The 22,627-nt window shown below is 44.8% G+C and overlaps 1 protein-coding gene across 5 annotated transcripts in view; it reads left to right on the top strand.

Annotated features, from left to right (window-relative positions):
- LOC106642944 (uncharacterized) overlaps window positions 1-22,627 on the top strand; it is a 102,092-nt gene that overhangs the window by 63,876 nt on the left and 15,589 nt on the right. For 3 of the 5 annotated variants that reach the window (XM_089591096.1, XM_014357880.2, XM_014357877.2), the window contains exon 1: window positions 12,750-13,297. The exons of the other annotated variants lie outside the window; for them this stretch is intronic. In XM_089591096.1, the coding sequence (XP_089447222.1) occupies window positions 13,195-13,297 (103 nt within the window). In that variant the 5' untranslated portion in view covers window positions 12,750-13,194. Of the gene's footprint in view, window positions 1-12,749; window positions 13,298-22,627 lie in introns of those variants that run through there. 5 annotated transcript variants of the gene reach the window in all.

Here is a 22,627-nt window from a genome sequence, read left to right as displayed (position 1 = left end):
GCTCACCTCACATTTTTTTCATGCCTTGAATCACCAAAGCTTATGATTTTCGCGCCTCAAACGCCAAACAACTCGGCTTCTCAGTTTACATCGCAAACATTGGCAAACTTTCGCTCAACTGCGCCGGAGCTTCCGTAATCGTGTGCTGTGAAAAAGCACAAGCATAAGCGAAACAAAATCGGACGAGCCTTTTTTTATTTGCCGTACCTCCCGACTGGAATTATGAGCCCAAAACTTTTGTGCATACGCTATGCCATGTACATCCATGGCGCTCAACGTTCGCGTGCAAAGGGGCAATAGAGCCGCCCGATTTTCGGTGCACTCTGTAAACTTCGACTCGGGCGTTTTAAACTTCATTATCGCAAATGATTTTTTCGCGCCCGAGTAAAGAGCTCCCACACCCCTGCACTGCGAGGTGGAAATAAAAATTGCGCGTACAGTCACGTGTGTGGAGCGGCGGAGCTTGCAAGCTCGGGACAAAAGTCACTTGTGCGTGTGTTCGCGCACGAGGGGCGAAAAACAACGAGAGGGGAGGAAGAAAGAATTCGCAAAACGACCGAGACGTTGAACCGAAGCGCGCTCGTGTCTCGGTGAGTGGAAGAGGAAAAAAAAAAAAAAAAGAAGAAGGAGGAGGAGGACAGAGAGACGAGATCTGTGCGCTCGTTACTCTCTTCGAGATATAAATAAAGCGCGAGAGGGCAAGGAACCGCGCGCGAGTGTCTCTCTCTCTCGTGCGAGACTTATGATGCACGAGACTATCGAGAAGCTCACTTTCTTTGTGATGAAATTGCGCGCGACGACACTGCTGGTGCAATGACGTGCTTTTTTTTTGTTTTCCTTTTTATTTGATTATTACAAACTCAAGGCTTGCGATCTCCTCCCTACCGTGTAACAGCTTATATGCTGCTCCTCGTTGTCGATCAAGAGCCCTTGCAACTGCAGTTGACGCAAGCGCGCGTTCTTGTCGGAACGAATCAACAATTAAAAAAAAACAAACGAAAAAAGAACATAACAATGCGGTACCGAAGAAAAATAAAGTTTGCTCGGGAAATTGATGTAAAAGCAATATTCCTCCTGTAGAGTTGGAAGGGAATAACAAATTCTTTCAACAAGCATGTACCTCCGAGGGAAAAACAGGGAGAGCCGAACTCTGTCTGCCTTTGGCTTCTCTCTGCGAAAAATTTGATTTTTTAAAAAGATTCCTTTTTTACACGCGCACACGTTCACATTGTGCCAATATGGGGAAAAGAAAAAACATTGAGAGAATGGTACAGAAAGTGCAGTTCCGAGCGGAAGAAGCCTTTGGCTGGGCTGTTTTTTTTTCTTCTCCTATTTTTTCCCCCCTAACGTATAAAGGCCCGCGTCGAAGGACTTTTTCATCGATACCCACGGAAAATTGTTTACCCTGGGCGCGTGCAGTCGTACACATGCGCGTACACGTACCTTCTCGTTATACCTTTTACTGAATATGTTTTGTTTTTTTTTTTTTCAACTTTCCTTCATTTATTTACTTATTTTTTACAAGCGTTTTCCTTTCGCGAACCGAAGCCTTCATCGTCGGAATCGATGTGAAGATATTTTTCGCTCTACTGCCAATCTTGTAATTGAATTGACGGCGGAATTAAAATAAAAAATACGTATTTTACGGTGCACCGGTCGGATCGGGTTGGCCGTAAATTTAATTTCAGACTTCCAAAGGGAAGAAAGAAAGAAAAAAAAGCCACTGTAGAATCCATCAGAGAAGAAATCGATGGAAATTCGTAATCAAGCGGCCATCGAATCACACGCGCCGAAAACTGGGACGGCAATTTTTACACGACAGTACGAAAAAAAAAAAAAAATAATATTAATACACGAAACCTGAAACGACGCAAGGGACAATAAAAGAGTACAGTCACCTCCTCGGTGGTAGAGAAAAAAAAAAAAAAAATGGCGCGGAACCCTGGGCGGAAAGAGAAAAGCACACACACAAGTGCACCACCACCAGAGCAAAGGGAGGAGAGAGGGAGACTGGAAGGTGTATCCAAATATTACACTCGCTGCGTCGGGAGGGATAAATATAGCCGGAGAGGCCTCCACCTCCGAACCCTCTCCGGAGAAGGAAGAGATACACACGCTTCGAGCCAGAGTGCGTTTCTCTCGCTCTCCTCTCGTGCGCGCGGCGACGTTAGCGCTGCATTTCCTTTCTTGGCCCCTTCCCCCGGTCTCGTCTTCCTCCAGACTTTATCTTTAGTTTTCTCAGCTGCTGCTACTGTGCGACGACTCGGAGCTTTTTGCTCGACGACAGCACCGGTGTAGCTTACAGCGTCGCATCGACGGGGATGGACGATGAACTTTTGCTCCAAGAAATATGTTTTGTTGGCCCTCCCAAAGACCGATGATGATGAAGTAGAGCTGAGTTTTTTTCCCCTAAAGGTTACATCATACGATCTCTACGTGAGAATTGGCTTGAGATGTCGGTCGAGGGTGGCTCTCTCTATCTCTTTCCCAATCGAGTTGTCCAAAGTATCAGAACTGCGATTATTTTGAAGGTAAAACTATTTACCCGCAAGATTGACAAATACTGAGAACTTACAAATCAATGGTAAATCGGGACACTGTACGTACATACATCGCAAACATCAGAGATATTCCTCCCTTCCTATTAAAAACAAAAAAAAAAGTAAATAAACCAACCCATTTCTTTCGTAAAAACATTGCGAAAAAGATAACACTGCCCGTCAAAATTGAAATTATGTAATTGAAGCGCGAAAGATTCGAAAAAACATCCAATATTGTTTAACGAAACACCCTCGACCGGAGCGAGCTCGGGAAATTCACTTAAATTCTCCCCCCCCCCGCTATTCCTTACACCCACCGAGTGTAGAGGTAAAGCGATGGATGGCGCGTAAAAATATTTTCCTCTCCCGCCCTTTCTTTACGCGATCTAGCGCTCTGATGCTCGCGAAACTTGGAAATTCGACGCACGAGATTCATCGGGCGAAGAATGATCTACGAGGCGTACTCTTACTGCTGTGCAGCAGCGTCTTATTGCGTATTCATTCTGTTCTACGCGTGTGCGCGATACACCCCTATTCTTCCAAGAATTTTTCACGCACCATTATTGAACGCGCGTGTGCGAATGCCAACTTCTGACACTTTGGAATTTTCTCCCTTTTTTCTTTAATACCCTTAGCGCCGGTCACAATGGCTCACGGTATACATATTTACAAACAGCTGCTTTTTACTGTTTTCATCATTTGGATTATCCTTACGATTTTTAGTACTATTGCTCAGGTGCGTTATTCCAAGCACATTCTCCTGTACGTGCTTATACGTACACTCGTTTCCAAATATTATCAGTACACGGAATATACAACTCTGGGAGGAAAAAAAAAGAAAAAACTTTTTCCACTCGTTGAAAAGGGATAAAAAATTGATACGTACTCGTGCCCGATAATCTGGCTTATGACGAACCCCAGAAAGACGAATGTGGCCCCCACCCCGTCGCAATCAGTAGCAACTAAAGGGTACGCGGCATGTATGTGCGTCCCGGGCCAATATAACCCCTTCATTTTTCAAATTCCCAATCAACGCTGCCCGATATGGAGAAGGAAGGAAGGAAGGAAGGAAGGAAGGATAGAGTTCAGGATTCAAATACAAGAGACCATATATATATATACGTGCACGGGAAGCGCAGAGTGTATGTGCGTGCAAGCTCTCCTCCCCCCCCACCCTACCAGCAAGATCCTCCTCTCGCAGCGCAGTAGCAGCTACGCTACCACCTCGTTCCATCATTTATTCGGAAATTTTTTATTAACGTGCGCACCCCGGCACGGTATGGAGCTGCTGCTGCTAGCGTAGGACGTTGCTGCGGGGGGGGGGCAGAGGGAGGAAAAAAAAACAAGGTGCGGGGGTACATAGGTATATGGATGGACGAAAAAAGAGCGTGGGGGCTAGCTAGATGTACCAAAAGGAGGTGGAGGAGGAGAGGGTGGGTGAAGAAGCAGCAGCAGCAGGGAGAGGAGAAAAAAAACGAGGGAGGGAAGCTACGGAACACGAGGGTTGTACGTGTGGAGGTGGAGGGTAGAGGGAGAGGAACAGGACGATAGAGGGAACGGGACGAAGGAAGGAAGAAAATAAAAAAAAAGCCAGCCTGCCTGCTGCACGGGGGATCGAAGCTCTAGCGCACCCACCCATCCTCTCCCTCTCTTTCTTTTCGTGTTCATGTATAGTGCAGCAGCAACAGCAGCAGGGAGAGAGAGAGAGAGAAAAAAAAGAGGGACGAGGATGGGTTTTCCCAATGAGCCGCCATTTATCTCTCGGAAAATTCACCGACGTTTTTCTCTCGCGCCGCGTGTACCCCCATCCCCCCCCCCGGCTCACTGTATCGATTTTAGGTTTAGGAGATAATGCCCCGTCCCTCCCCCTCCCTGCTACTACTAGTCGCTGGCTAGCTGCTCTCCCGCTTTGCAAACCCGCATCGTCCTCCTCTCTCTTGCTCCGATGCTGACCAGAGAGCTCTGCGAGCTTTCTTTCTTGCTGCGCTTGGTCCTGCCTTTTTTCCTTTCTTTTTCGCACACCCCCATTTTTTTTTTTTTTTTGGTCTCGCTCGAGGTTCACGCTCCGTCTCTGTCCCCTCGCCCCCCTCCTTCTTTTCCCCCGAATATAACGATGCACTGCAGTGTATAGCACTCGGATCTTTGTATAGGAGTGCTACCCTCTACTATAGTATACTGCTTGCGCTTGTGCTCCCGTACGTTTCGCTCAGAATGATGGATGATTGAGGATATGTGCGGCTGATTCTTTGCTCCGTGTGTTGCTTGTTGTAGCTTCTTTTTTCCTTCTTCTTTTATAACTAAATCAAGTATAATACAAATTGTTTACCAACTATATTCATGCTCCAACGATCAATGTTGCTTTGTAAGGAGACACTGTTCTTCCAACCATTTGGTTGTTTTGCTCAGAGTATGAGATATTGTTTTTCCATTACAATAGTAAGCTATAGTCTTGCTGCCACTTACAGTGCTAGTTGTAACCCTTGCAAAGACGTGTATTCTTAGATTCGACACATTTTTTCCACATAATGGGTTACGTATGGATACAAGGGTATTGATGCCTGATTAACAAACTTTTTAAACACACACCTGATAAATTTGTTGAGTTATTTAAATTAAATCCATGAAAACATAAAAAAAACAAACTATTAAACGTTTTACGGTGAGTAACAAAAACATTAAAAGTGGGCAAGAAAGAGAAGGCATGGCCGTTGTGCACTCTTAATTAAAAACTGGATTCGTAACTGCGAGAAAACGAGTAAAATGAAAAGGATTAACGGAGCCAAAAAAAAAAAAAAAAAGAAAGAATTTGAAAAATCACATTTTTAAATTCTCATAATGCCTAATTCATTTTTCATGAGGCGAAAGTCCAACTCGGTAATCTTGTTTGAGGTGTTTTTATTTTTTTGCCCCTGAATTATTAATTGGACCAACCTCGTAAAACGTGGCACTCGCGTCAAACGAACCTAAATATATAATAAAGCACCAAACGCCATATACAAAAAAGCCATAACTCCCGACCCTCGTGATGTTGAACTTATTTCCCAAAAAATGTACATCTCACGCTCCAGTGGGGACTTCTTCTTCGTTTTCCTTCTGCAGCATCCGCACGCGCACGCACTACTTCGCTCCTTACACACCCTCGCGCTTAGACACGTGTAAACGAGTACATGCCGGGCTAACTTGACCTGTCTCAACTCTACGGCCCTTCTCGCGGAAACCTTCCCCTCTCCGACTCCTCCTGCCCTTTTCTCTCTTCACTGCTCTTCCTCGATCGCACACCTTTTCTTTTTCCAGTCCGCTCGCTCCGACGCATTTGTCTTGTACGGTATATACTCCGTACGTACAGAGAGCCCGGGGGCTATCGCGTAATTGAAGAAGGCGAATGTTTTCGTGCCCCCACCCCCCTCCTTCTTCACTCCACGCCCCTTTGTTTGGTTTACTTACCTGGAATGGATTTTTTTTCCCTCTTTCTTCTTCTCTGTTTTGCTACCACTGGCAGGGCGTGTGTTGTCGGAGCGAAACAACATGAAAAGTGTATGTTTGTAGCCCTGGTCCACACCATTTATCGATTTACGAATAGCGTGTGTCCAAGTATATTTTTAGATCATCCGACCAAGTGTCAAGTTTGAAAAGATGGTCGCAGAGCAAGTTTAGCTTTGGACTTTGAATGTGGACAGAGAACATTGCAGTTGTTGCACGACACGCCGTCGAGACCGTGTTTTCTCAAATGAAATTAAAACCCGTGCAAAATAGAGAGTAGAGTGAGCAAGGGGTGGGAGGTGTGGAAAACAGTAGCATCACGATGAGCCAACAATTCATAGAGACCCTTTTGGAAACGAGTCAAGGGCGCACACGAGAGGACGGCCTTTGTCGTCCCCTCCTCCGCGTGAGCGGCACTTTCATTTGAATCGCAAAATCAACAAAAATTTCTATGCGAGCGAGACAAGGAGAGCGCGCGCGCGTGCAGTGTAAGTGTATACGCTCAAGCGGCGAGAGAGTGATGGTGGTGGTAGTGCACCGCCACACGGTGAGGTACCTATAGGCAGGGTAGGCGGGAAGTCATTCTGCCGCACGATGACGCCCGACCACTTGTTGCTCCTCTCTAGTGTTGCTGCTGGTGCCGGTGTGCGCGTCAATTCGAAAAAAAAAACAATTCTGAATTCGAGGCCGCAGGCAAAAAGCTCCTCCCAACCATTCCCGGATTTTATTTATCGCCGAAGCGACAGAGAAAGAAAGCGTCATTGCAGCTTGTGTGTGGGTGTATACGGTCATTTTACGATGCCTTTTATTAGCTGACTCGCTGGGATGAGGATGTTTTGATGCTCTTTCTCTCTCTCTGTGCATGGGAACAATTTGGGAAGCGATGTGTTGCTGCCTTGGTTTAAATGGGTGGAGGGATGCCGTCGATGCTCCTTTATCCGATCATTGACCGTGGGGGATGTTTTTTTTTTCCCCGGGGGGTTAGGGAATCGATGGCGCGAGATCATCGACCATCAAGTGGTCTTTGATGGTTTCACTCGGATGAGCGGAACTCGGTGTTTTATATTAACTTGTTTTTTTTTTTTTTTTTTTTTTTTTTTTTTTCAGTTGATGACGGCCCTATGGCCTTTTTTTTAAACTAATTTTTATATCTTAATTCATCAGTCATGTATTGATTCGTTATGTATTACATTTTTGTGTGCCTGACTATTTCGACCATTACTACTTATTTTTAAAAAAACGAAAAACATTGCTAACGATTATTAATTTCGTGCAATAACGGCTGTAACTGCTATTACTTTGTAAGCAAAAACCATTTTTTATGTTCACACTAACTTAGAATTAATCTCAGCCTATCACAAATGACTTTTAATGTCTGACCATATTGGTTGTGACTACTATAATAACAACTCAACAAACATGTGGAAATTCTGTGTGTCTTACCATGTATGTAGATATTACTGCTTTGATAAAAATCATAAAGTATAATAATTTTGTCTGACCTAATAAACTGTTACTACTATTACTACTAATTTGCAAACAAAACAATTATGTACGTCTTACCATGTTTGCAGTTACTACTATAGTTAAAAAACCATAATGTATGTTAAAAAAAGTTATGTCTGGCCATATCAACTGTAATTACTGCAATTGATAGGCACTTCAAAAATAAAATCAATTACTGTATGTCTTACAATATACATAGTAACAGACACCTTGTAATAAACTCCAAAGTATATTAACTTTATAAGTCTGACCACATTAGTTGTAAGACTACTAGTATTACTTCTTTGCAAACAAAAACAATTATTATATGTATCTTACTGTGTTTGCAGTGACTACTACTTCAAAAAGAGCCATGTGTGTAATAATTTTTATGTCTGACCATATCGACTGTTACTACTACTATTACTAATTTGCAAAAAAAAATTAATTATTTAATTCGAGGCTTTAGCTTGGGTGTGCTGTACAGTTATACATTCTAATGTAAAGTTTTATAGTGTTGAAGGTCTTAGAGCATCGAACAAATACATTATGTATGTGTTACCATGTTTACATTTACAACTGTAGTAAAAAAAACCATAGTTTATATTAAAAAAAAAATTTTATGTCTGACCATATCAGCTGGAATTACCACTGTTGATAGGCACTTTGAAAGAAAAACGAATTACTCTATGTCTCACCATATTTGCAGTAACTGACACCTTGAAATAAACTCCAAGGTGTATTAATTTCCTAAGCCTGACCACATTAAGTAGCTGTGAGACTCCTAGTATGACTACTTTGCAAACAAAGACAGTTGTTGTGGTCTTACCATGTTTGCAGTGACTACTACTTCAAAAAGAGCCATGCGTGTAATAATTTGTATGTCTGACCATATCGACTGTTACTACTACTAACACTAATTTACAAAAATAAATAAATAAATTGATTCGAGGCTTTAGCTCGGATGAGCTGTACAGTTATACATTCTAATGTAAAGCTTTATAGTGTTGGAGGCCTCAGAGGTCCTCCGAGCTGAAGCCTCGAACGAATCTATTACTTACGCCTTACCATGTTTGTAGTTACTACTATGATAAAAAAAGAACCCTAGTATATATATATATATATATATATATATATATATATATATATATATATTAAAAATGTCATGTCAGACCTTATAGCTATATTGATTTGTATTAATCAGAAAAAGCTTATAAATAAAAAAAAAAAAAAAAAAAAAAAAAAAAAAGTCATGTCAGACCATATCAGCTGTAATTACCACTTTTAATAGGCACTTTAAAAATAACACCAATTACTCTATGTCTTAGCATACATGCAGTAACAGACACCTTGAAATAAACTCCAAGGTATATTGATTTTCTAAGTTTGACCACATTAGCTGTAAGACTACTAGTATGACTACTTTTGACTACTTTGAAAACAAAAACAATTATATGTGTCTCACCATGTTTGCAGTGATTACTATTTCAAAACGAGCCATGCGTATAATTTTTATGTCTGACCATACAAGCTGTGACTACTACCATTGATACTATGCAAACAAAAATAATTATTTCATGTATTTTACTGCTTATATAAGTTTTGGCAACAGATTGTTAAAGAAAACGTTTTCGTTTCTTATCTGTCGTACCTAAATTTATAAAAATATGAATATTTGTATGGTTATATCAGCTGTAGCTTGAACTATAAAAATGACAAGTTAAGTGTGTCTGACTTCATCAGCCGTTACTACTACTTCAAAATAAAACTTTCATGTCTGACCATATCAGCTGGAACTACTACTTAAAAATTTGCCTATAGCATTTTTTCGAAGAAATTGTATCTTTTACCAGCAAATTGCACTAGCCGCTCTGAGCTACAAATTTTTAATAAGATTTCTGGCTCAAATTGTTTTAACAAGGTCCACTTATGCGTGGCATCACTTCGAATTTAATATCACTCTACAATTATAAAACATTAAAAACGTTGTCAGTACTACTGCATTAATATCATATTACTTAGCAAAATCACAATTATATTAAACAATTGCTTATTAATTAATTAATAAAAATTGTCGTCAGGTAGCACAGTTAGATATATGTATATATAGGTACACAGAAATTCGAAAACTGCTTTTGTGTATCGTCGTTGAAATACGGTATAGTGGTGATATCGTCCTCGTCTCAACTTTCAAATTTACCAGAGTCTGTTCTCATAAAAAATCTAAAGTTTTGATTCGATAAAACGCAGATTCAAAAGATCATACCGAAAAACACCTGTTCCAAAACCAATTCTTGCTCTAAACTAAATCTCAACATTTCCATCGACTTTGTTCGTTATCGTCGTACAACCTATACATCGAATACTTTGCTCCAACTTCTTTGCCGCCTCGCTCCATCACCCTCGAAACTTAAAAACTGTCCGGTCAGCAGGTCGTTGCGTCACGTCGGTGCGAAGACGAAAAAAAAAAAAAAAATCCAGTCCCCAGAAAAAGAAGCTACCACAGGAGTAAGGGGAGCTCCGAGTAAGCCAAGGAGCAAAGTAAGACATAAAAAACGAAAAAGATGGTCGGGGTAGTAGTCGTTGTGGTCTTTAAAAAGAGTCTCGGGACTCGCGAGACGAGTGCGTGATTACAGGTGGTGCTTTTTTTAAACGAGTAATATTGATTTGGGAGAGGCCTCGTCGCCGCCACCACCACCACGAACCATCGTCGTCGTCGTAGTGCAGCATAGTATACCACCTCCCCTCCCCTTTTGCCTCTGCTTTTTTACCCGGCAGTGTAGGTTCTTTCGTCCCGTCTCGCTCCCGCTGGCTCCGTAATCGCGATGCATCGGCGTAGAAGGACAGAGACCGAAAGAGCGGCCGATGGGTGGGGTGGCGGCGGCTCCCCCCAGTGCCGCGCACGCGGTTGTCCCAACTGGCGGTGGAGAGAGAGGAGAGGGGGGGCTGAGCCCCACTCTTTCGTTCAACTCTTTCGCGAGCGAGTCTCTTTTTTATCCCCCCCCCCTCTCTCTCTGTGTATATGTATGTGTCCGTGGACTGGCGCACTTTCAGGGGCGCCTCCCTCCCGCGCTCGCCCATCCCCCTACCCCCGTTCTTTCGCGACGACCCACCGGCGGCGCTGCTGCCGCTCTCTCCCCCCCCCGCTCCCCTTATTCTACCACTACCAGCAGCGCGCCGTGGGTTCGACGCGTAACTACTTTTTTACCCCGGCCGAGCCCAACTCTTTTCTCTCCCCCTACACATCCTTCGAAGCGTGTATTCGTACGGGCCGCAGCTACGAATCTCTCCTCCTCTTCTCCTCGTTCTGCTTCTCCTCCTTCGTTGCGACGACGGTCTGGCGCGGCTGGCAGACGGCGCATACATACAATACATGTTTTTTCTCCTACCGTGGCACATGGACGCGCCAACACATCCGAACTTTCTCTCTTTATCTGCTTCTCGTGTGCATAGCAGCAGCGGTGGGGGATGTATTTCTGAACTGGATTGGCTTCGAGATAGAGAGGGAGGGAGAGAGAGCTGGCATAATCTGTCATGCTCCCTCTCTCTCTCGCGCCCAGTAGTGTGCGCGTAAGCGTGGCAACGTCGCCGTCTCGGTCTTGGCTCTTGGGAGCAGCGGTGGTGCAGAGGCCCGACGAGGAGAGCAATACCACCAGCCATCAGCATCACCACACACCGGCACAATCGCGCTCTTTCGTACGTGTGTATACAGCCACATCACATCCACCGATATACCTCCGTGCCCAGCAGCCACCACCGGATAGAGAGAGAGAGAGAGAGAGAGAGAGAGATAGAATATTTATACGTATACGGTGGTGTATGTTGTAGCGTGCACGCCGTCGTCGTCGGTGCTCCGAAGGCCCGCCTCTGTCTCTCTCAGTAGTGCTGGCGTCGCCGCCGTCGTCTCGGGCTACTACTCTACCCGCGCTGTGTCGCGCTGCCAACGCCGCCGTCGAGCAGAGCCAAACCAAGATAGAGCGTGTGCCGTTGTTGCGTCCTTGCCGGCGCGCTCCTCGCGCCTCCTCCGCGCGCGCTCCCGTGTGCTGTTTATCTTCATCGTCGTCGTCGTCGTCGTTTACCATGTTTTGTGCACCACACCTATACGATTAATCAACAATATCGCTAAAACCGATCGATCGATCGATCCGTTACCGATCCAACCTCCTATCGCAATTGGTGGCAGCAGCGACTGGCGAGTGTTTTACTCTTTCTCCGTTTCGGCTGAAAGATCGCGGTTCGCGCGTGCGAGGGCAAAGTATTTCTGTTTCTCACTGTAGGTTTTTTTTCTTGTTTTTTTGTTTTTTGTTTTTTTGTTTTTTTGTTCGTTTTCTATTTCGGTACGGAGGTGTTCTCTTCGCGCCAGTACATCGTAAACGACCGAGTCGCGAGACAAGGGGTAAAACCGGCACGCGATGAGGCTGCTCGTGGCTACGACAGTGGTGTAGCCGGCTGTGGTGGGTGTGTGTCTGTGCGCGCGTGTGCCTCCGTCGCCATGCCGATCCGCGTATCGAGGACCAACCGTGTGCTGTGCTTGTAAGTGCCGTACCGAAACGCGAGAGTCGCAGCAACGACAGAGACAACACATTGAGGACGATTGAGTCGAGAAATATAGAAGAGGAACGAAAAAAAAAAAAATAAAATAAAATAAATAAATAAAAAGAGGGACATGCGAAACCCTGGCGGGGGCTCCTGTTCGCCGTGGCCGTCGCCGTGGCCGTCGTCGTCGTCGCCGGGATGGTACTCCACCGCTTCGACCCGTCACTATTGCGATCTCGTTACCATTGCCAATAGATCATCGCCGTCGTCACCAGCACCGGCGCATCAGCAGCTACGCAACAGCCAAAGCCCACAATCTCTAGCGTGCAAATAAAAAAAAAGGTCCACGGCCGACCACAGTCCTACCGTTACTACTGAAATTCGGAAAAGCGCGCGCTCCCGCGTGCGTGCAAGTTCACGTACACATACGCGCATGGTACCGGCGAATTTCAAGAGCGCACGTTTTGAAGTTCAGGTATAGCGAAATATACAGCAGCACGCGCGTGCCATTCACAGGAGGGAGGAAGGAAGAAAATTGTGTGTGCGCGCGTGTGTGTATGTGTGACGTCGGTGTACCATCGTTTATATGTGTGTGCACCTGTAATGTACGCGTGCACATGCAACGCATCCGCAGTCATCAAAGGGAAGAGCTGAAAAGCCGTGAGAGGGAGACGTGCGCGCGCGCCCAGACACACGCATACTCCCCTCCTCACCCCCTGGTCCCCTGCGAATTAAATCGCGCGGCGAATTATCGTGATTAACGCTGCTGTTGGAGCGATCGTTGTTACTGTTGTTTTTGTTGTTATTGTTATAATAAAAATAATAATAATAATCATTGTTGCAAGAAGTAATGAAAAACAAGTGGTGAGGTGAGATCGAAGGAACGGGTGGGTACCATCGTCGAGTGTTTCTCTGATGGTCGGCGTCTCGTGATCCGGACAAAGATACAGTGTATCGGAACAAAAACGCGGAAAACAAGTTCGCGAGTACAAGAAAGAAGAAGAAAAATACACAGTGCGACAGATAACTACAACGGCAGTATAAAGCGTCGGGGCCTGTGTGTTGTTCTTGTTATCATTATTATTATTATTATTGTAAATAATAATAATCGTATTTGCCGTTTAAAAGGAAAGTAACGAAAAAATCAGCATAAATGGCGCTCTCGGCACAAAACCAGTCCACCTCCTACGTGAACCTGTACTACTCGATCGTCCAGCGGGCGGCGATGCGCTACTGCAAGGAGTACTACGGTTCCGGTGAGTATATATATATATCCTCGAAAAAGCGGCGAAAAAAAGAAACACCTCCTTTCCAACGCAACGTATACATGTACTCGCTGAAAACCCTCGTTGTTTTTTCTTGTTTGTCCGAGCTCCGAATCAATTTATCCACTCGCGCGTATCAGCGTGAAAAAAAAAAAAAAAAGAATAAAAAATAAAGCAGCCGTGCAGTGTGTGCCCCGGCAAATTCCTCCGCAGCGACGGTCGTTCACTCTGATATTATTCTCGCGTCCGAGCACACAAGCGCGAACTCACAGAAAGCCATCATCAGCCGGAGCCACGTTATTCGAGTCGGAGGGGGGAGGACTGTCCCCCTCGCTTACGAAAGCGCGCATTGCACACACTCACATGTACGATACACAGAAAGAGAGACAGGCGTTCGTGTCAAGTGCGAACTGGTTGGATAGCGTTTTTTTTTTTCCTCGTGCCGTTCCAGAGATCGAGAACGAAATTTATCGAAAAATCCACGGGCTCGTTCGCCCCAGGGTCCCCCGATTGCACCCGACATTGGTTGCCTCCACGTGCTCCCCAGAAGCTTATCACCCCGTTGGGTCTCGCCAACTGCGCCGTGTGCTACAACGGCTACACTCCGGGCGCCATTGTCTCTGTGTCGCGCGACGGTGGTGGCCACGTTCAATTTACGCGCGGCTCGGCGTTTTAAATTTCTGTTCCAGTTGGTTGTAGTTTCTCCTTCGCGAGCGCCGATTCTCGGAACGACGAATTAAAACCGGCGACGACGGCCTTTGGGTGGGCTATGGGTCCGATAAAAAGCGAAATTTTTTTTTTTTTTTTCCCATCCCTGCCTTCGATTGTTTTGTCGATCCTAGGACGCTGCGATGATGAATTTCGGTGTTGATCGTCGTCGCCGAGAACGACGTGTGCGCCGGGAGGAGAAAAAAAAAGTCAAGTCAAAACTATTACGTAAAAGCATCTGTAACGCGCATCATGTCTCGCTAACTGTGTAATTAAAAAAAACTTGCACGTATACATGTATTGCACGTACGTGGGTACACACGAAAAGCCTTCGGCGTCGTTAAGGCTTGAGTTACAAGCCGTACATCATCAAATTGACACTAAAAAGTGCTAAAAATAACTAGTGGCGACGGCGTCGATGTTGGTTCTCTCTCTCTCTCGCGTCACTATCGTCGCCGTTGGCTTGAAAAATTGCGAGTCGAGCGAGTCTCGTACATGTTCTCGTGCAAGTACCTACGCACGCAAATCGCTCGCTGTTTTTTTTTTTTTTTTTTTTTTTCATACTCATCGATGTGGCTATACACTGACAGTCGGACATGTTAATGAGAAGAGCGAAAAAAAAAATATATATATATATTGTTGCCGCAGGCGTCTCGAACGAGGGAAAAAGAAGGCTGGGTGACGATCGATTTGGGATGTTGAATTGCGGAGTTTCGTTTTTAAGCTCTAGTTGGTGCTGCGTTACTTATTTCATATTTTTTGCTCTGATCAGAGGATGGCGGGATGTAATCGAATGATTACAAGTGTAAGACAAAACCTCTTGTCGATACAGGGGATACTGAACGTGTGCAGTTGTTTTTACTGTAGGGTCAGCCAAGTAAAGACAATTTTTAGTAAGGAGCTAGTTCTATTTCAGAACCAAATTGATTCTTTCTTTTAATGATAAAAAAAAAGAAAGGCCGAGATTCTTGGACTTGCATCACATTGCCCGCGTCTGGCGAAACAGTCTGTTACTACTAAAAGCCCAATCCATCGACAATCAATCATTCGCAAAACAAATCCCGTCTCTCCTCAAACGAGCCCCCGTTCATTTTTTCAGCCGTCGAACGTCCATCCAAGCACTTGTGTATAAAAAAAAAAAGTCATTGAAACCGTATGAAAAGAGGAAAAAAAAATCGCGAAGCAATCAGTAGTAAAAGCCAAGCGAGGCCGAGCTCACATTTTCAACCCGATGATCTCTCGAGCGAATCGGCCCCAAGGTCGCGCGATTTAGCATACACACACGCGCACGGAGCCATTCATCGAGCCATCAGCAAAAAAAAAAGGCAGGAAAGGGGTGACCGTCATCATTCATCCATCCATGGAGAAAAAAAAAAAAAAAACACGCGCAAGCGAAATCCACAAAAAGTCCGTCGGTCACTCGGCCAGCTGTACTGGACTAGGGGGGGAAAACCGATGTACATCCATCCACTTGTGTACGTGTACACGAGAAGGGGAGTCATCACGTGCGCGGCGTCATCGTGCACGGCCCAGGGGAGCGAAAGACACCCCTTCATTCATACGAAATTTCTACCGACGCGCGGGAGGGCGAGAGAGAGAGGCTCGGTCGTGGAGAGTGATTTTCGCGGTTGGTGTGCGTTCATTCAGTTGAAACTCGGGTGCGCGGGGCAAGGGATTTCAAACGTATAGATGACTGCCAGCGGCCGAGGGGAGCGTTTGTTTCGCAGACAACACTCGGATCACAAGAGACGTACGAGTCAGTAAAATCTGCGCAATGGCGTGTCCTTCGGAGAATTTCGAGAGTAAAAAAAAAAAGTATCCAAAACGCGACCACGTCGATTATTAGCGGCAGACTCGCCGAAGCGGGAAGGAGACCTTGGCTCCTGACTCCTGTCCCGTGTCGCCTAAATCGTCCTTTTTTTGTTTCTTTTTTTTTTTGCCCTCAAGTCTCGCCCGACATTGACATTGTCCGTGCGTCCGAATAATACCATAAGTTTGCGGTTACGCCGAGTGCCGGAACTTATTATTCTTTTTCGAGTGCAGAGCTAATTGTGAGTAATTAAAAAGGATTTCCTTTTGAAAAGTCACCTGCAAAAAAAGCGCTGCCGATAAAATTACTCGGCTCGGATAAGCTCGGTCGTCGTGCGTCACTTGTATACACACACGAGAGTCACGGGGGGATTATTATTGTCACCAGCTGATCCGACTAAACGCTTTTGACCAACCAAGTTAATCATTCATGCACATTTATTGTTGCACCCAAATTTCCGTTTTTTTTCCAAATTATCCTTGTAAAAAAAAAGAGAGAGAAAAAAATGGTCGACACCCTCGTCACTCCCGCGCAAAGTGTCTTCCCACACATGTGTCATTGCCCATTCACGAGGTCGGCCTCGGGTTTCACCCGTCGCTCTCTGCGAAAGAGCGTCATTGAGCACTCGAGAGTCATTTAAAATATTCGAAAAGCTCGCCAAAGTCATGGGCGCGGTACCCATTCACGTGTGCTCTTCCGCTTCTGCGCCCATGCACAGCTGCCGAGGAAAAGCTCCTAATTAAATTCGCTAATTAAACAAAGTGAAGGTAGGTGAATGGGAAAAATGTTTCTCTCGCACAGGTGCTCGCTCAGAAGCGAGTGCTACTACTACCTGTACGTTGTCGTGCACCCCCGTGGCTTGCAGTGCAAGCAGCGATGAAGGGGAAAGAAGGAGAGAGAGAGCCCCTCGAGGAGTCAAAAGCCCACGGAATCCCATTGTCTCGGTGCCCAACTCTCTATACGTACTCCCTGCGCTGCGTATAATTGTCGTACATGTGTGTACATAGTCGGTGCACGCTGCGGCGAGGAGGCTTACTTGATTAACTTCTTAGGAGGTGTGCGCGCACCCGCGAACTTTCAAAATCCAGCTGCACGCGGGAATTTTCGGGCTTTTCCCCGCCTGTCTTGGAAGGAGGAAAAGCTCCGTGGTGTCTTGCGAGTCGGTAAGCAAACTGTAGCGATTCTGATTACTCGCAATGAAGTGTTGATGTCGTTTTTTTTTTTTTTTTTTCCTACAAATCACAACAAGCCGAGGGGTTGGTGAAAAGCTTTGCGAGCTTTTATGTTTCACGTGGTGTATCTACGTGAGCCTTAGACTTACTAGGAGGTATTTTTATAAAGGAAAATAAGGGGTTGCTCCGATGTACCATATTTTCAATGGACAAAGTATATCGCCCTTCAAAGATTGTACGTCGCTGTTTTTGTTTTAATTAATTTTTTGCTTTGCGCCCGACATGGGAGGAGTTTGTGAGTTTTGCGCGGTGCGCCTCGAGCTTTTCTCCGCGAAACTTTGTATGCCATAGACGAGGCGGAAGAAGCCAAGCGAGTGAAAAGATTTTAATTTAAAAAATTTTGGCTCGACGGAAAATAGTCTCGTGCTACGTGGATGTGGGGGAAAAAAATTAAACATTTTAAAGCGAGAAGGAGAGCTCCGTGCGATGAACTCGGTCTTCGTGCAAGTGCATGGGGTTTCACTTCACTGCGACAAATGCTTTTGTACTGAGAGTCTTTATGTGTTTTCAAAAAAGGTTTTTTTCTTTGTGATGAAAAAAAAAAAAAAAAAAAAAAAAGATAACGATCTGTGACGACGCGAAACAAGTGAATCAAAACCTTGGACTCTGATTTCTCAACTTACGATGCTCGTACGGCTGAAACTATAACCTTATCATTTCGACCTCCAAAAATTGTAGATAAAATCACCTATACGTTGTAGTTTGATTGTTTCGGCCGAATAAAACGCGCTCAACAGTACCAACAAAAAAAAAAGCGAGCTCGTCACTTTTTTTGCGATGAAACAGAAAAAAAAAAGACAAAAGAGACAACGAAATCATCGCGTCGCTGACTAATCGATGTCGCGCATCGGGACACACGGGCCCGCGTGTATATAACCCATACACTGCACCGCCGATCCAGAGGATCACGTGGGGTGATTCATCCGCGCCGGACAAAGGCTATACACGTGTATACAGACGTGCACATCGCCTGACTCTCTCTACGCGTAGAGACAAATTTTTTTTTTTTTTTTCCTCTTTCCGGAGCCCGTGACAGCTCGATTCCAAGGCCGTGAAGGAGCGATTTTATAAAATTGCGGTATAATCGCACTCGGCTCTCTTGATTTTACATCCGAGCAAAATTAGTTTAAGCCAGCCGGGGAGGGAGCCCAAAGTTTGCCGGCGCAGCTTTCTCCACCCCCTCTACATTGCGCGCGTCGAACCGTTTGCTCGCCTCTTACCTCTCTCTTGAGCACTCAAACTTAAGTTTGCGCGTTATTGTTCATTTTTTTTGTTTCATCCCACTCTTGCAGTGGACACAACTAAGTTGGTTCGAAATTCGCTTGTTTTCGCGTTTTGGCACTACCATTGGCTGTTGGACTATTCGTTTAGCCGATCGTAACTTTGACGTTTGTTTTGTTGAGCTGCACATTTTTTAAATGCTGCATCGTCCATTACTCGGTCGTATTTCTCGACTCCCGAAAAGCATTGGTTCGCCAATCGATGCCGAAAGATTTGTTTTTTAAGGGGGAAAAAAACAAAACAAAAAAACCGAAACAACGTGGAAAAAATTGCCCACGTCGACTGAAACTCCACGTCCTTGGACTTGAGCGAGGCTGCTGCAAATCAGGTATACACGTATATATATATATATATATATATATATATATCGTTAGTTTCGTGAACGTGATTCACCCTCTTATCGCTCCATTGGAAAAAGAAAGACACACTCTCACGCGCGCGCACGCATATAATATGCATAATATATGTACTTGCCATGTGAAGATGAAAAAAAAAAAAACGAAAAAAAACGAAAAAAGAAAAGAAAACACTTGCACACGCATACATATGGGTATACACAATAGCGGAGACACGAGTGAAATATCGCATAGAGAGACACATGTAGGTATACACTCGAACAATGAGCAAAGAGACTTTAACCATCTCGTATTTTATTTCTATTCGCTCGCGCATTACACAAAGTATGTAACGTCGCTATCCTATTCGATCTTGTTTTTTTTTTTTTTTTTTTTTTTTTTTTTTTCAACTACACAAGAAGAAGAAAAAAGGTAGTTTGTTGTACAAACAAATAGGAAAACTTAAATTTCAACAATATAATATTTTACAGTCCATCATACATACACCACGACGTTATACGGGCATGTATAAAATAGAGCGGATAAAACAGAAACTGGTATCAATCAATCTCCCTCTTGTCCAGGAGTCCTGTAAAAGTACACACATTGCACGTACACCCCATGCACAGCGTGTATACACACTACCTTGCCTCCCATTCTATTAGCCTCCCTCCACGTGTGTACACCTAAATGCACGTATACGTGTAGTCCCCCGCGCACGCGAATGAGCAAAAAAAAAAAAAAAAAAAAAAAAAAAGGAAAAAAAGGGGAAAAAAATCAACAACAAGCAACCAGCCAACCAACCAACAGCTACTCCGTGCACGCGCGAATATAATCGAAATGCGGCACGCGGCGCGCCGGACGTATAGTATATACATGTATACCTTATATACATACACGGTTTGTATAGGTGTATATAGGTAGGTAGTTCTCTTTCTCTCTTGTTCGCCATAGCGCGCATTTTCTACGGCTCGGCGACTCCGCGACGGCAACGACGACGACGACTTTATAAACTCGCAGCGGTTACCGTGCATACCTACGTGTGTATATATTTATATGTATGTGTTGCACGTATACTCACACGGCAACACAATGCCGCGACAGTTTTGCGCGGCACTGCTGTCACCGTACAGGTATACATATACCACTCACAAGCACCACACATATATGTCTTCCCTTATGTGCGATGGTCCTCTCTCATATTGTACCAACACTCTTTCCGTATTATGGACACCATGTATACACACAGCGTGTGTTTTACCAATTGCATAGTGGGCGAAAGAGTCCCGAGTAGGCCACGTGGGAGTAATTATCGTCGAGCGACATCTCTGCAGGGTTGTGTGTCCGTGAGGGGTGGCGGACACCCTTGGTTCGCCTTTTTTTTCCTCTCCTCCCCCACAGCAGGGTGGAGCTGCTGCGTGTACTGCCGTTGAAGGTTGTCGTTGGAAAATATTTTTGTACGCTCTCTTGGATTACATTGTTGTATACGCCTCTTCATTGGAGATAATATACATTAGAAGTCGATTAAGTTTTCCGAAAATTCGTTCTGCGGCTGTACAATGTATACGTTGGAGGACCGATGCGCTCTCTCGCGTAACTATTTTCATTAAAACGCGGAATGCGTCAAAACCAACTACGTAATAATAATATACCATCGGCCGCCTCTGCACCGCCTATACGTACAATAGGTATTCAATAGCCTATAGCAATTTACAAAGTGCTCGTCTTGCGCGAAATTCTTCCGTCGAATCGTTAAAATTCTGCTCGATTTATATGGGCTTTTGCATTTTTCCCCCGGTAATCTTCGCCCCCCCCCCAACCCCCTACGCCTCATTTTCTTCCTCCACCTCCTCCTGCTCTTCGATACAAGAATTTTAGAATAGAATGTCGATATTAACGGGAAGTATGAGACCCGCCGTAATTATTATGATAAAGCTGAGGTAGCCGATTCCTCCCTCCTTTCTTCCTCTTTTTTCCCTATGTATTTATGTGCATTCGTATATTTTTTTACACCATTTTCGGCCAAAAACGACGGTACAGACACGTGGTAAATTGGCCGTGCCGTTAAAATGGTAAGTTGGACGACAATCCAAAGCCACCGCAAAGAAAAAGAAACGGCAATCGTACCGAAAGCGCGAAAATTTACCGAAGAAAGTACAAGTGTCGAGAAGGGAAGACGCGACTCTTTCCCGCGTATGAAGGCGCTCGTCGCTCATATACGTACGGCTGATGGTCATTGTACCCTATTTCTATTCTTAGAACGCGACTCGCTGCAGTCGTCGTCTGCTCTCTGCTCCGTCTTCTTCTTCTTCTTCTTGTTCTCGTTCGTAAGTATAATACGCACCAAAGTCCCTCGATTGCCTCGGACTCGTGATCGCTGCTGCGCCGTCGCTTGGCTTCTTTTCTCCTTCGACTGCGTATATGTTACACGGGCCGCACACGGCAAGCTCTGCCGAATTTGAGACTCGATTTTCATCGGAGCTTTAAAAAAAAATTCGCAACAGCTCTTGATTCGATTGATTCGACGCTCTTTCGTGGTTCGGATGATGTCCCCTTTGGGCTCTTTTTTTATAGGAGCGAAACATCAGCGTTTCATGTGGCCCAAAGGCAGCGCAATTGTCCCAATGAGCACGGGTTAAGCGGCAGAGGGGACGGAGAAAAAGTCGATAACTTTTCGAAACGTCGCCTCGGAGAAGCCAAACAGAAGCGAAAAGCTTCCGTTCGGCTGTTTGCTCGCCTCTCTTTCTTCGAGAGGATGAGCACACTCTTGTGCTTCTTGCATCACGTTCGCACACTTGACTCCATCTCGTCGCGTATACTATATCTTGTCGCGCCCCACCGAGACGCTCTACCAACGGTTACACATACCATAGGTGCTCCGCGGAAAATTAATTTACAATTCAATCTATTTACTAAGAGACGTCGCGAGTACATATGAGTCATTCAGCTCAGAGTCCCTTCGAAAATCACGTTTCGAGGGACCCTCCGTAAATATAACACGGATAAACGATCTCCTTTTATTTAACAAACCACCGCTCGTACGTACAATTATTATTACAGCGTCGTGAAAAAAAAAATGTACTTAACTTCTCCTCCCCCGCTCTCCATTTGTATGCGCGTGCTCTACAATAGCTAGGAGGCAGAGTGGAAGAGGGTCGGCAGGTTTTTCAAACTATGGTAGCGCAGTCACCGGCTGTTGAAAAATTAACAGGTGACTCACTAGCCGTTTCGGGGGAATTTTGTTGTTGTTGCTCTCTAGACGTTGATTTTTTCGATGCACGGAGAGGAACAAGACTCGACGTAAGTTTTTTCACTCCGTAAAGCCACAAACGTGGTGTCAGATGGATGTGGGATCTCGATGAAAAAATACACGAAAAACGCGCCACGATTATCTGTACAATGTACATGACATGTGTACTCTGTAGTCGGTGCTCCCCACTGGAATCGCGTTATCAATCTTGCACCCGTTCCTCAAGTGATACGCACCTACTTGTGTTTGATATATGCCACTTGGAATCACAGCTTGGTTTTGAGTGTTTGAAATTTCGCTGTTGTTACATGACGTTTTTTTTACGATTCGTGCGTGATTATGGTATACGACCGTATAGGCTTACTGCCTTATCTTTTTTTTCTCTCCCCCTTTCAATGATGCTCTAATACGAGGCACGAGATTTCCTTAAAAATTACTCGGGTGTCCCCAAGCGTGCGTCACGTGCCAAAAAGACAAATTTTTTTTCTCTTTTTCGTATTATACAGGTCTGACTCTCTTTTCCCCGTGAAACTGAAAAAAAATGACAACACTGTGCCATGTAGATGTCCCGAGCTTTTGTTCCAGTTACAAATAAATATAATTATTAAGAAAAAGAAAAAAAATTACAACACCATCGCAGAGTACACCGGGCGTCAAAGATCGCAAAGGCTTGCCTCCAACTTTCATAATCGCGGATAAGGCCGC

The sequence above is a fragment of the Copidosoma floridanum genome, unplaced genomic scaffold (genome assembly GCF_036245765.1).
Source record: "Copidosoma floridanum isolate Cflo_tuat_1 unplaced genomic scaffold, Cflo_Japanese_pri ptg000001l, whole genome shotgun sequence".
NCBI classification, from domain to species: domain Eukaryota; kingdom Metazoa; phylum Arthropoda; class Insecta; order Hymenoptera; family Encyrtidae; genus Copidosoma; species Copidosoma floridanum.
Note: the sequence above shows the minus strand (reverse complement) of the source record. Positions and strands in the feature narration are given on the sequence as shown.